The 14,303-nt window shown below is 42.1% G+C and overlaps 1 protein-coding gene across 4 annotated transcripts; it reads left to right on the top strand.

The window, feature by feature from the left end:
• The first annotated feature begins 1,120 nt into the window (after nucleotides 1-1,120).
• Nucleotides 1,121-14,187, top strand: rnf41l (ring finger protein 41, like). 4 transcript variants are annotated; one of them, XM_044034810.1, is made up of 7 exons: nucleotides 1,121-1,413; nucleotides 10,101-10,344; nucleotides 10,444-10,650; nucleotides 11,178-11,317; nucleotides 12,362-12,524; nucleotides 12,615-12,735; nucleotides 13,394-14,187. In XM_044034810.1, the coding sequence occupies exons 2-7, from the start codon at nucleotides 10,277-10,279 to the stop codon at nucleotides 13,793-13,795; spliced, it is 1,101 nt and encodes a 366-aa protein (XP_043890745.1). In that variant the 5' UTR covers nucleotides 1,121-1,413; nucleotides 10,101-10,276; the 3' UTR covers nucleotides 13,796-14,187. The 4 variants fall into 4 exon arrangements, with proteins under 4 accessions (XP_043890745.1, XP_043890744.1, XP_043890746.1 ...); XM_044034809.1 differs by having other exon boundaries at nucleotides 10,077-10,344; XM_044034811.1 differs by lacking the exon at nucleotides 1,121-1,413 and having other exon boundaries at nucleotides 9,940-10,344; nucleotides 11,178-11,284.
• Nucleotides 14,188-14,303: the final 116 nt, after the last annotated feature.

The following is a 14,303-nucleotide window of genomic DNA, read 5'->3' as shown; positions in this document are numbered from 1 at the left end:
GTGCTAAACGAACTTATAATTTGACGTTTCTTTAATGTTTTTTTAACTTTTAATTGACTCGTTTGTGTCGTGCAAACGCTGCAGATCTGCAGATTCGTCTTTTTTTTCTGATTTCCGGTTACACACCGTATCAAAATAAAAGCACCAACCCAAAAACAGGAAATGACGGTAAAACAAAGAAAACAAGTCAATCTTTCAAGGAGATCACTCATAAAACAAACAACCATGGAAACGAAACATCATGAAAATACACTGTGGCATATTAAGGTCATTTACAATTTACGCACATTACATTACATTAAATTACATGTTTTGCTGCCCACAAATACAACAGTCCTAATTATAACTTGTATGTTATGTTTTACAAATAGATTTGTAAATATATTGTTTTGTAACTTATTGAAAAAAAAAATCTGACCTGCAAATGAATGAAATGAAAATGAAAATTCTGTATGTGAAGTGTTGATTGGGCATTTGTGGATCACCAATTACATGCATTCATCGCTTTCCCCAATGAAGTAATTATGGGACATTCCTGTCAAACATCCACACAAATCTACAAACATATAGCTTGTGATTCACACACACACACACACACACACATACATACATTTGCTATCCACTAGAAGGCAGTGTTTAGTGCCTTGATTTAGCTATTAACTCCTCCTCCTCTCACTCAGGTCTCAGCCCACTTCTATGGCATTTGGTGGAGTCAGCTGCAGAAGAGGGGGTTTAGTTAGAAACTTTAGCAAAACACTGGCAGATCTTTACAATAAAAAGATAAAATGTTCTTTAAGTATTATTTTTTACATTGCACAGGATTAATCATTCCACTACTTAGTTGAACATAACAGACTATAAAAAGACTGGACCAAGTGTTTGGATTGCTCTTTGGTGTTTGTGGTTGAGAGGATGTTGTCATCTGATGTGTGCTGTCTGTAATCCAATCAGGGAGGGAGAGTGAATGTTATCCATGTTAATCCCACATGCAGAGAGAGAGAGAGGGAGAGAAAGGGGATTGAAAGAGACACCTAGGATAGGATGAGTCTTTAACATGGAGAGAAACATTTGACAGGCTGAATTTGTTTTGTTTTTGTGTATGTGTTTTCTTTGCGATTCCTCTTCTGTAATTCGGTCTGTTTAAGTCAAGGTCTGGTCTGGTCTGACAGCTGCTCACCTGGGTCCCTAACCCTCGTTGCCAGGGATACCTCTCCATGGAGACATAGTCCCAAGGGCAGAGGAGGGTTTTGGAGAGCACAGACCCTCACCTTGATGGAGCAGCTAGTCAGAGGAGAGGATGACGAGGTGGTGGTAGCAGGGAGATAAGAGTGAGGGTCACATTTGGATGAACCAGTGGACTGGAAACCAACACACCAAGGACTTGGATGAAGAGAAAGCTCACTCTTCACACAGGTAGGAATATAAATATCAGACCTTAACAGTAAAACTAACAAATGAGCCAACATTATGTTGACATCAGACTGTTTTCGATTAAAAAATGCAAATATGGGACTTTTAACTTTAAATGTCTCTAAAACTGTACAGTAAAAATGTCTGATATCCAGTACAGTAGTAGATAATGTGCTGAACACAACTTTTTCATTCTGATTCAGAACTTTTAGAGAACTCTCTTTTTGTCCAGTCCCTCTAAAATCAAAACTGGGATTATATTATTTTAAGATATGAATCCATTATTGGAAGAAGATTTCTATATCTAATAACTGGTCAAACAATATTTTTAAAGCCTATTTCTCATAAAAATCTATTAATTCACATAATGATCTACAAATATCCCTTGATTTATGTAGCGTCCCCGGCTGAATGATGGTCGAACTCCTTAACTGATGGTTCATAGGTTTATTAACGTTAAGGTTGCTCCAATAAGACACACTCTGAACACACCTTGAACACACCGTAAGAGCTATGGAATAAACAAAAATATTATTACCAACTTTATAATGTTCATAACAAATCAAGAAACTGAAATAATTGTCCCTTTCAGACCGACAGACATGCCCTACATCGCACTAAAAGCAGCGTTATTGCTAGCTTAAAATAAATTAAAACAAAGCCAAACTATAGAAGGACATCACATTACTTCTAAACATTAAGTACAAAATTAAAATGAAATGATGACAAACCTTGTGCCTTTATCAGCCAGGTGCTAAACGAACTTATAATTTGACGTTTCTTTAATGTTTTTTTAACTTTTAATTGACTCGTTTGTGTCGTGCAAACGCTGCAGATCTGCAGATTCGTCTTTTTTTTCTGATTTCCGGTTACACACCGTATCAAAATAAAAGCACCAACCCAAAAACAGGAAATGACGGTAAAACAAAGAAAACAAGTCAATCTTTCAAGGAGATCACTCATAAAACAAACAACCATGGAAACGAAACATCATGAAAATACACTGTGGCATATTAAGGTCATTTACACTCCCACCAAATTATGAGTGCTTTTCAAAACAATATGGGGTACAAAGCATGAATAATTTTATGACTCAATCTGACCTTTGACCCTTAAAACTTTAGTCAATGATAATGCCCATGAAAAACTCTTCATACTGCAAAGGATATATCTGTGGAGTGAAGAGGGTGGTTAAACAGTCTCTAAAAGCAGGATCAGCTTCTGCACAGGACGTTCGACGATGGATGGCTTGCCAGAACGATGTCCCTCCTTTCCCATCTTTTGATCTCCAACACGAATCTTTACCTTTCTCACAAGTCCATCTGTATCAGTCACTGTTTCTATAACTTTGGCCAACTTCCACTCATTCCGTGGCAGATCATCTGCCTTCTCCATGACAATATCGCCGACCTTGAGGTTTCTTCTAGGAGTATGCCAGCGCTGTCTAGTAGCAATATTAAAGAGGTACTCCTTTCTCCAGCGACTCCAGAATTGCTCTGAGAGATACTGAACGTGACGCCACCTCTTACGAGCATACATGTCCTCTCTTATGAATCTGCCAGGAGGTGGTAAGGCTGTGATAGATTTCATTGTGAGCAGGTGATTGGGTGTTAGTGGCTCTGGACTCTTTGGATCACTTAGATTGTCGACTGTCAGAGGACGACTGTTCACTATAGCCATGGCCTCATAGAAAAATGTCCGCAGCGAGGAATCATCCAGCCTGCCTGGTGAGAGCGAGAGAGTGGAACGAAGAACATTCTTCACTGTTCTAATTTGCCTCTCCCATACACCTCCCACATGGCTTGAATGAGGGGCGTTCATGCTGAAATCACACTGCCTGTCAGCCAAAAATGTGGTCAGACGATTTGTATCCACTTGCTTAAGAGCCTCATTTAGCTCGTTTTTAGCCCCAATGAAATTAGATCCTTGATCAGATTTTAACTGGCGAACTGCTCCTCTTATGGCAATGAAACAACGGAGTCCGTTAATGAAGGCATCTGTTGACATGTCGTCTAACATTTCAATGTGGATAGCTCGACAGCACAGGCAGGTGAAAAGGAGGCCGTATCGCTTTTGCACTTTGCGTCCGTGTTTCGTGAGGAACGGACCGAAGCAATCCATTCCACAGTATGTGAAGGGTGGTGATGGGTCTACACGCTCTGAAGGCAGATCCGCCATCCGTTGTTCTTCTGTGACTCTCCTGAGTTTCCGACATGTAACACATTGATGCAGGTGAGCTGCCACTGCTCTATTGATTCCTGGGATCCAGTATCCATTTGATCTGACCTCATTGATGGTCATACATTTTCCTTGATGTCGAACATTTTCGTGACAATGTGCAATTATCATCTTGGTGATGGGATGATCTTTTGGTATGATCACTGGATGCTTTACTGAAGAAGGTAGGGATGCATTTTTTAACCTTCCTCCCACCTTGAGGAGTCCATCTTGATCCAGAAAGGCATCCAACTGATGCAGTTTGCTCTGAGAAGAAACTTGAGTAGTCTTACTGAGCAACTTTATCTCTTCTGGGTATACTTGTGTCTGAAGGTCCTTTATGATGATGCACCATGCGTCCTCTCGTTCCTGTACAGTGCTGTGATCTGTTGATTTATCACCCCTAGCACGACGGATGAGACGAGCAATGGCTTGAGTTGCTCTTGACCACGTAGAAAACCTTGACAAGCGATCAGAAAGACTCACTTGTTCAGATGTCCATGTGTGTAGTGTCTGAATCCTTTTGACTTCAGGATCTCCAATCTGTACTTCAGTGATGACATCTACAGCTGGGGGAATCTCCTTCTCCCATAGGAAGTGAGGTCCTGAGAGCCACCTTGATGTGAGAATCTCACTTGCATTTGAACCTCTAGAGGCAAGATCTGCTGGGTTATTGTTGGTAGAGACGTATCTCCACTGCTGGGGTGCTGTGCTGAGGTGTATTTTCTGTACTCGGTTTGATACGAATGTATGGAAACGACGTGCCTCGTTATTGATGTACCCCAAGACCACTTTGGAGTCAGTCCAGAAATATTCATCAATATCTGCCAAACCAAGCTCCTCCTTTAGGGTGTTGCTTGCTGCGACCGACACAACAGCAGCTGTCAGCTCCAGCCTGGGGATAGTCGTGACTTTAATAGGAGCTACTCTGGACTTTCCCATAACCAGAGCACAGTGAACACCTTCATCTTCATTTACATATCTCAAGTAAGAACACTGGCCATAACCATATGTGCTTGCATCGGAAAAGTGATGTAGCTCTTTTTTCATGACTTTTCCAAAGCCGACGGGCACATAGCAGCGCGGTATGGTGATTTCCTCCAAATTTGCAAGATCATTCTTCCAGCGCTCCCATACTGGTTGCAGTTCACTGGGGAGGGGGTCATCCCAGCTTGTGCCGTGCCTGCACATTTCCTGAAGCACCTTTTTCCCGGTGAGCAGAAAAGGGGCAACAAAGCCCAGTGGATCATAGAGGGAGGCTACTGTTGATAATATGCCACGTCGTGTTGCTGGCTGGTCTTTAAGGCAGACACGAAATCTGAAAGTATCCGATTCAATGTGCCAGTGGATACCTAAGGCCCTCTCAAGCGTTGAATCGTTGAAGGCCAGGTTTGGAGCCTTCACTTCAGTAGCATGCTCCGTTGGCGGAATACTATCCAGTACTGATCTGTTGTTGCACACAAACTTATGCAGCCTCAACCCACCCATAGAACAGAGCTCCTGAGCTTCCTTCGCAAGCTGAATAGCTTCATCTACGCTTGCCGTGCTGGTGACACCGTCATCAACGTAAAAGTCTTTCATGATGAACTCAGAGCCAAGGGGAAATTGGGTCTCATGATCTTTAGCAAGTTGTTTCAGTCCATAGTTGGCGCATCCTGGTGAGGATGCAGCACCAAACAGATGAACCTTCATGTGGAACTCCTGTGGGTCCGCATGCAGGTCGCCATTTTTCCACCAGAGGAAACGTAAATAGTCTCTGTCAGCTTCACACACATGGAACTGATGAAACATTTTTTCAATATCGCACATCAGTGCTACATGGTGCTGTCTGAATCTGATGAGTACACCGATTAGGCTATTCAGTAAGTCTGGGCCTGACAGAAGATGGTCATTCAGGCTTGTTCCCTTGTATTTAGCGGAGCAATCAAAAACCACACGAAGTTTGTCAGGTTTTTTGGAGTGATAGACTCCATGATGGGGAATATACCACTTCTCTCCTTTCTTTCCTTGCTCACATACTTCCGCTGCCTCACCCTTTTCAATCACCTCGTTCATGAACTTCACATAATGTTCCTTGTACTTTTCATCTCTCAGCAGCTTTCTTTTAACATGACTGAGCCGGACAACGGCTAGTTGTTTATTGTCAGGGAGGTAGGGTCTTTCTTTAAAGGGGAGTGGCATCTCATAGTGACCTTGGGTGTTCATCTGAATTCCTTCCTTTAGCACATTCAGAAAGAGGATGTCATCCTGAGACACAGCCTTTCCATCCTTACTGGTATCCTTAAAGTCAGACTCCAGAACTCTGATTGCATCAGCTGGAGTCACTGGAGGAAACTCTTTTATAACAACTCTGTGGCACATGTTGGTGATGCTTGGTGAGTCATGGTGTGGTGATGAACAACCTACAATACTCCATCCTAAGTCTGTGCGAACTGCGTAGGGTTCACCATCTCCTCCATGTATTACCTGCCGTGGTGCCAGTGCCCTTGAGCAATTGTAGCCTATCAAAAGACCAACTTCACATTCTAGCTGTGGTGGGATTTCATCTGCTATTGTGGTGAGATGATTCCAGTGCCTTGCCGTTTCACAGGTAGGAATATGTGTTCTGTTCACTGGTATGCAGTCCTTTGTGTATGTAGGAGGGAGATCAATGAGGATGTTGGAGTAGTAACCTCTCACCCTGAGACCTGAGACCCTTTGACTGTGTATTAGTGCATCTTTACCAATCATTGTAGTTAGCTTCAGTCTCACAGGATGTGTCTCAGTTTGTAAGCTGTTGTTAACTTCCTGTTCAATGAAAACTGTATCACTCTGAGTGTCCAGAAGAGCATAAACAAGCCTTTCCATACCTGGATTACTGATGGAGGAAACCCACACTGGCACAATCATTGAAGTGTTAGCCGATGGTTCCTCTGTTTCCACGCTGAGAGACAATGTGGTTGCTGCTCCATCTCCGCTGATCTGATTTGGAACTGGTATGGTTTTGGTTTTAGTGTAGCCGTCGTCATGCAGGAGTGTAGGATGTCTTCCTTTGCAGCTGTCACATGAGTGTCGGTGACGACAGTCTTTTGCGTTATGTCCTGGCTTCAGACAACCAAAGCATAGTCTCTTTTCCTTTACATATTTTCTTCTTTCATCCAGAGATTTTCTTTTGAACCCAGGACAGCAGTGCAGGCGATGTTTACAGTCTTGACAGAACATGCATGGTGGCTTTAAATCTGTTTTTAACTGCTCTGGAGTTTCAGCCTCTGTAACTGTCTGTGTGTGGAAAACACTGGATTTAGACTTCCTTTCCTTCAGATAATGTTTATCTACACTGGGCTGTGATGAGTGGAGGGCTTGGAATGAGGTGATAGGATTACAGGCGATCTCTGCCTCCATTAACATGAAGCCGACAAAGTCCTGGAAGTTAGGAAACTCCTGCCTGTCTTTCAAGGATTGTGTGACTTTTCGGTTCCACTGTGATGCTGCCCAATCTGGAAGTTTTTGAATCAGTTTTTGATTTTCTTCACAGTCATTCAAAATATCAAGCCCTTTAACATGAGGTATGGCTTCTTGACATGAGTGTAGGAAATCAGCAAATGTTCTCAGTCCTTCTGCATCCTTTGGCTGAATCCTTGGCCACTTTGCCAGTTTTTCTCTAAAAGCTCTCTGAATAATGAAGGGCTGACCATACCTTCCGTTGAGACGGTTCCATGCATCTTTATAAGCATTGTCATCACTTCTATAAAAGATACCATCGAGTGTCTTTCGAGCTGGACCTCCCACATACTTTCTCAGATAATGCAGTTTGTCAGCTGAGGAAATATTCCTTTTGTCTATGAGCGATATGAATGAGGCTTTCCACTCGATAAACTGGATTGGGTCACCAGTGAATAAAGATGGTTCTGGCATCGGGAGCCTGTTCAGAGTTATGCTATCTTGGACTGCTTGAGCCAGGTAGGTCACATCTGTCTGTGGAGGTGATGATGTCGTTGTGACATATGCAGGCTGCTGGATGGGAGCTGAAGACACAGGTTGCTGTAGGGACATGTACCGTTGTTCACCAATGCTGTGATCAGTGGAAAGGACACTAGCTTCCTGCATTACTTCTTTGTTATAGGTTATCAACCTAGCCCGGGCAGCTCTTATATCCTTCTCTGCCTTTAGTCTTTCCAACTCACGTTTCTGAGTTTCAAGTTCTTTTCTCTGCTTTTCCTCTAGGAGTTGAATTTTTTCCTTTTGTCTTTCCTCCTCCAATAAACCTTCATACTCTGCTTCCTTTGCTGCTAAGTCTGCCGCCGCATCTGCCCTTTTAGCAGTTACAATGGAGCTCACAGAGTTTTGGCTGGAGTGTCGACTTGAAGGTGAGGCTGTGGATCCATAGATAGAGCGAGCATAGTCTCTGTTAAGCAGCTCACAAAGTCGTTGTTTTACTGCTTCACTGTCAAATTCTCCATCTATGCCTGTTATCCTTTCATATGCAATTCTAACAATGTCCCTCGTCACTGCTTCACAGGCATCAATCCGACGTCTTGTCTCACTGGATGGAGTGAGGTGATCTCTGATTTCCATATAGATGCGAATAACATCCGACATTCCTTCTTCTAGTGTGTCTATAAGAGCTGCAATCTCATTTTCAGGAATGTTGGACTTTAATTGCTCTCTAGTCTTACGTGCTTGGGTCTTCCATAGTTCATAAAAGTGAGTGAGCCTTTTCTCCTTTTTGTGAGCCTCCTCTCTCTGAAATGCAAGCATCTTCTCCGTGGGGTTCTTCTGGCGACCAGAGCGGCGAAGCTCCTCCTCTTCGCTGGCTTTGCAGATATCCATTTGCTGGTCTGAGTCGCTACTGTCTAGAGATGCTTTCATTTTATGAGTGGGTGCCACAACCTTAGACCATCACATCGAGTCTCTCCGCAGTCATCCTTGGACATGAGTGTGGTGGGACTGATGAGGTGAAGCTCTTACTGTAGCGTCCCCGGCTGAATGATGGTCGAACTCCTTAACTGATGGTTCATAGGTTTATTAACGTTAAGGTTGCTCCAATAAGACACACTCTGAACACACCTTGAACACACCGTAAGAGCTATGGAATAAACAAAAATATTATTACCAACTTTATAATGTTCATAACAAATCAAGAAACTGAAATAATTGTCCCTTTCAGACCGACAGACATGCCCTACATCGCACCAAAGCAGCGTTATTGCTAGCTTAAAATAAATTAAAACAAAGTCAAACTATAGAAGGACATCACATTACTTCTAAACATTAAGTACAAGATTAAAGTGAAATGATGACAAACCTTGTGCCTTTATCAGCCAGGTGCTAAACGAACTTATAATTTGACGTTTCTTTAATGTTTTTTAACTTTTAATTGACTCGTTTGTGTCGTGCAAACGCTGCAGATCTGCAGATTCGTCTTTTTTTTCTGATTTCCGGTTACACACCGTATCAAAATAAAAGCACCAACCCAAAAACAGGAAATGACGGTAAAACAAAGAAAACAAGTCAATCTTTCAAGGAGATCACTCATAAAACAAACAACCATGGAAACGAAACATCATGAAAATACACTGTGGCATATTAAGGTCATTTACAATTTACGCACATTACATTACATTAAATTACATGTTTTGCTGCCCACAAATACAACAGTCCTAATTATAACTTGTATGTTATGTTTTACAAATAGATTTGTAAATATATTGTTTTGTAACTTATTGAAAAAAAAAATCTGACCTGCAAATGAATGAAATGAAAATGAAAATTCTGTATGTGAAGTGTTGATTGGGCATTTGTGGATCACCAATTACATGCATTCATCGCTTTCCCCAATGAAGTAATTATGGGACATTCCTGTCAAACATCCACACAAATCTACAAACATATAGCTTGTGATTCACACACACACACACACACACACATACATACATTTGCTATCCACTAGAAGGCAGTGTTTAGTGCCTTGATTTAGCTATTAACTCCTCCTCCTCTCACTCAGGTCTCAGCCCACTTCTATGGCATTTGGTGGAGTCAGCTGCAGAAGAGGGGGTTTAGTTAGAAACTTTAGCAAAACACTGGCAGATCTTTACAATAAAAAGATAAAATGTTCTTTAAGTATTATTTTTTACATTGCACAGGATTAATCATTCCACTACTTAGTTGAACATAACAGACTATAAAAAGACTGGACCAAGTGTTTGGATTGCTCTTTGGTGTTTGTGGTTGAGAGGATGTTGTCATCTGATGTGTGCTGTCTGTAATCCAATCAGGGAGGGAGAGTGAATGTTATCCATGTTAATCCCACATGCAGAGAGAGAGAGAGGGAGAGAAAGGGGGATTGAAAGAGACACCTAGGATAGGATGAGTCTTTAACATGGAGAGAAACATTTGACAGGCTGAATTTGTTTTGTTTTTGTGTATGTGTTTTCTGTGCGATTCCTCTTCTGTAATTCGGTCTGTTTAAGTCAAGGTCTGGTCTGGTCTGACAGCTGCTCACCTGGGTCCCTAACCCTCGTTGCCAGGGATACCTCTCCATGGAGACATAGTCCCAAGGGCAGAGGAGGGTTTTGGAGAGCACAGACCCTCACCTTGATGGAGCAGCTAGTCAGAGGAGAGGATGACGAGGTGGTGGTAGCAGGGAGATAAGAGTGAGGGTCACATTTGGATGAACCAGTGGACTGGAAACCAACACACCAAGGACTTGGATGAAGAGAAAGCTCACTCTTCACACAGGTAGGAATATAAATATCAGACCTTAACAGTAAAACTAACAAATGAGCCAACATTATGTTGACATCAGACTGTTTTCTAAACTATTTTCTGCAATTGTAGGATGGGCTATGATCTTGAGAGGTTTGTGGGTTATGTGAATGAGGGCCTGCTGTGCTGTGTGTGTCGGGATGTGCTGGAGCGCCCCCTCCAGGCGCCTTGTGAGCATGCTTATTGCAGCGCATGCATCAGCAACTGGCTGGTCCATCACCACTCCTGTCCAGAGGACAGACTCCCGCTGGATGTGTGTAATCTCAAACCCTTGTACAGGTCTGCCTCCATCTCTGCAGCTTTTTATCACTTAACAGTAAAGTGCACAAAAATGTTTAGTAATCGAATCGTATACAAAGCATCCATTAATGGTTAACTAATCATTTAGGCTTCTTTACACTTTACACATTCCCTATCCCCACAGAGTTGCACACCCATTTTGCTGTGTCAATGAGTGTCCATGTCAAAGTGGCCTTTTTGCAGATGCAGAAAGTATGAACTGGTATTGTTTGACAAATGTGTGTTATTTAAAATTACGTCATGTTAACTGATCATTACTTCATTACTAATCATTACATTAATCAATGATTTGTTAGCATGAACTAATGGGACTAACCCTGACCGTCACGATTAACTAATCATGAAGTAATCATTAATGCATCTTCATGCTTCTTGGCCCATCACTTAACATTACTTAATGATGATCAAACGATTAGTTAACATTTTCTGTGTTCCTGCCGTTGAGTGGCATCATTAAATATACCCTGTAAATTTTTCTCTTGAAGTATTTCTGTGTTTGGTGACAGGTACATGCGTAATGACCTGAACCGCCTTCAGATCCGGTGTGTGAATGCAGCTCGGGGATGTGATGTGGTCTGTTCCCTGGAGAGCCTGCACACACACGAGGAAGAGTGTGAGTTTGCCTTCATGTCCTGCTCTAACATAGGTATGACACCTAACACTGACTGGCAGGCTGCTCATCTTGTCTTTCTTTGATAGTTATTGTGAGATTAAATTGTGCAGAGGTAATGTGACACCTGTGGGGGGTGGGGGGCACAGGTGCCCTAGTTGTCATGGCTACCCTGCAAACTGTTGCATCTAAGGGACTTGTTCAGGACTCAACGCTGCCTTAGAGAGTGCAACAAGGGTCAACTTCCCATCATTCTTTAATGAGCGACTTCAAAGTGTGCTTCTGTATTTACATTGTAGACAAACATGTGCTTGTGTGCTCACTGTGGCCTGTCCTTGGCAGGTGGTGAATACATATGTTTCCATTGTGGTAGGTATAGTGACTCTGTGTGTGCATGCAGGGTGACCTTTTGCTGTGCTTAAAATTACACGTACTGACACAAACAGCAACATACAGTTGTTTGTCCTGATGTTTTCATCAATGTGTATAACTGCTGTGATCTGTATGCACCAAAAAGGAAAAGGATTATAGTAAATAGTATATATACTGTATACATATACACATATATATTTATATATATACATATACATACGTGTATATGTATATATATACATATACATACACATACATATACGTGTATATATGTACATATACATATACGTACATATATACACGTATATACACACACATATGCATATATATCACAAGCAGTCAGTTTCAGCTTTTTTACGGTAATCTGACAAATGTTTAGGCAGCTCATAGCCTAGTGGAAAGGAAACTTGGCTTGTAACTGTCAATGGCTGCGATACCTCTGAGCAAGGTACCCAATCCCCAGTGCTCCCCATTGATTTAGTTAATTGGACACTTTCAAATTGACCCGGACCACATCCATTTTACTCTTAGTGCCGGTCCCAAGCCTGGACAAATGGGGGGGTGGCATCGGGAAGGTCATCTAAAAGCAGGTGATCTGCTGTGGTAGGGAGGGAGAAGCCAAAATAAGGGAAAAATAACTAACTAACTAACTAACTATATACTGTATATAATGTTTGCTCATGTATCACTGCACCTCTTTCCTCTCAGGTTGTCCTGTACAGGTGGAGAGGCGGGGTTTGGAGGCCCACATGTCAGAATGTAACTTCCGCAGCAGAGCGTGCCCCAATGGCTGCGGCCACACTCTCCTCTCTGCTGATCAGTCTCAACATAACTGTGTGGCAGAGCTACGCACTGAAGTGGAGATTCTCAGGTGTGCGTGTGTCTGTCTGTTCAGGGAAAAAAACTAAGCCAAATTAAGTCTGCTCATCCTAATGTTGGTCTCATTTAATGTTTATCGTAGGGCTGAGATGCTGTGCAAGTTGGAGGAGGTGAGACGAGAGATGGAGTCGCGGTTGGACTCACAGAGGAGACACATGGTGCAGAAAGAGTCGCAGCTGAAGAGCGAGGTGGAGGAGCTCAAGGTCACATTTTATTCCTGCAACTGCATCAATTTTTAAGAAAATGTACAACACTCCCCACTCTCTCTTCTGTCTCCTCCTCCTTTGTTGGTCAGGTTTATGCCAGTGGAGTTTTTCTTCGTTTGTGTAGTAGGTTTTTACTTAAAAACACAAAAAGCACTCCGTGCCTGGTTTGTCCATTTGGGCTGCTGGAGAAACATGGTGACCTCCTCAAGGCACTTATTCTAAGACAACACAAACCCAAGTTTATATATCAAAGTATTGACAGGTAGAAATACTTTAATAATCCCAAAACTGGTAATTGTTTGTGCTATCATATGTTAGACTTTACGGCACTTACTTATGGGAAGTATAATAATTTGCTGCCAATAAACCCTACTAAATAGGACACTGTAGCTTTAATATCACTACAGACATTCAAATCATTACTCAAAACCCACCTGTTCAAAACTGGTTACACTTAACTGTCTATTTCCCATTGTCTTAGTTCAGTTCTGTCCTTTGTTTTTGTGTTTGTACAGCGTTTTTGAGTGTCTAGAAAAGTCTAGAAAATCTAAATTTGATATATTATTAATATGTAACGCTCCAGTGTTACCAACACAGTTTTTAAATGTACTCCATAGTGATGTAAAGTGAGTAATCTCATGTCTGCTCACTGCAGGGCCAGCTGTCACGTGTGATGTGTGACATGCGAGCTCTGTTGGGAGCAGAGCGTCTGAGGAGACAGGAGTTGGCGGAAGCAGAGCTGGAAAAGAGAGAACTGTTGGAGCTCCTCAGAGACCTGCAGCCGCACAAGAGTCAGCATCCTGTTGACCAAACAGCCAGAGACAAGCATCAAGGAGCATCGACATCCGAGCGGGAGCAACACACCAAGCCAACAAGACCCCAACAGAGGGAGGCGTCCTTACATACTTTGAGTCTGTCTCTACATTCAGCTCAGGCAATAAATGAATCAGGTCCACCTGCATCACCGCAGCTGGGCGAGGGGGGACGCAAAGGTGGTACCCGGAGTTTGACACTGGACTGCATCAAGAGGAAGAGCCGGGAGGTGACAGTCATCTGAGCAAAGTGGACTGTTTGGATATTAGCCAGTTTAGAAAATAACAGATATTTGTTTAAATCTACCTTTAATGGCATTTTACAATTTTCTAGCATTTGGTTTTATCAGTGAATATTCATTTGAAAAAATGTGATATGCTGTGACATGGTCATTCTATGTACACTTTCACTTAATCTGTGGATCCTCAGATTTTTTTTGTAGAAATGTTCTCAATGTTCTCAAATAATGTTTGAAAACATACCACAGTATGACCTCCCTTGGATTTTGTATTCCTCAGGTTACATTATAAAACAGTTACTTCCTTCATCTCAGGACTAGATTATTTACATTATGCATTTCTTGTCCATCCAATGTTGTATTTTTGCATTAAAAAAAAGTGTTGTCTCCTCCAACAACCTGGCATCAACATGAGTTATTTATTTCTGCAGTCTACATATTTTTTGTGACAACCTAAAGTTTTGGTTGTCGAACAGGACTGTGTGAATCACTAACATTTGAATGGTGACATGGA

This window comes from Solea senegalensis, linkage group LG9 (assembly GCF_019176455.1).
Source record: "Solea senegalensis isolate Sse05_10M linkage group LG9, IFAPA_SoseM_1, whole genome shotgun sequence".
Taxonomy (NCBI): domain Eukaryota; kingdom Metazoa; phylum Chordata; class Actinopteri; order Pleuronectiformes; family Soleidae; genus Solea; species Solea senegalensis.
The sequence above is the reverse complement of the archived record's forward strand: the minus strand, read 5'-3'. Positions and strand labels throughout refer to the sequence as shown.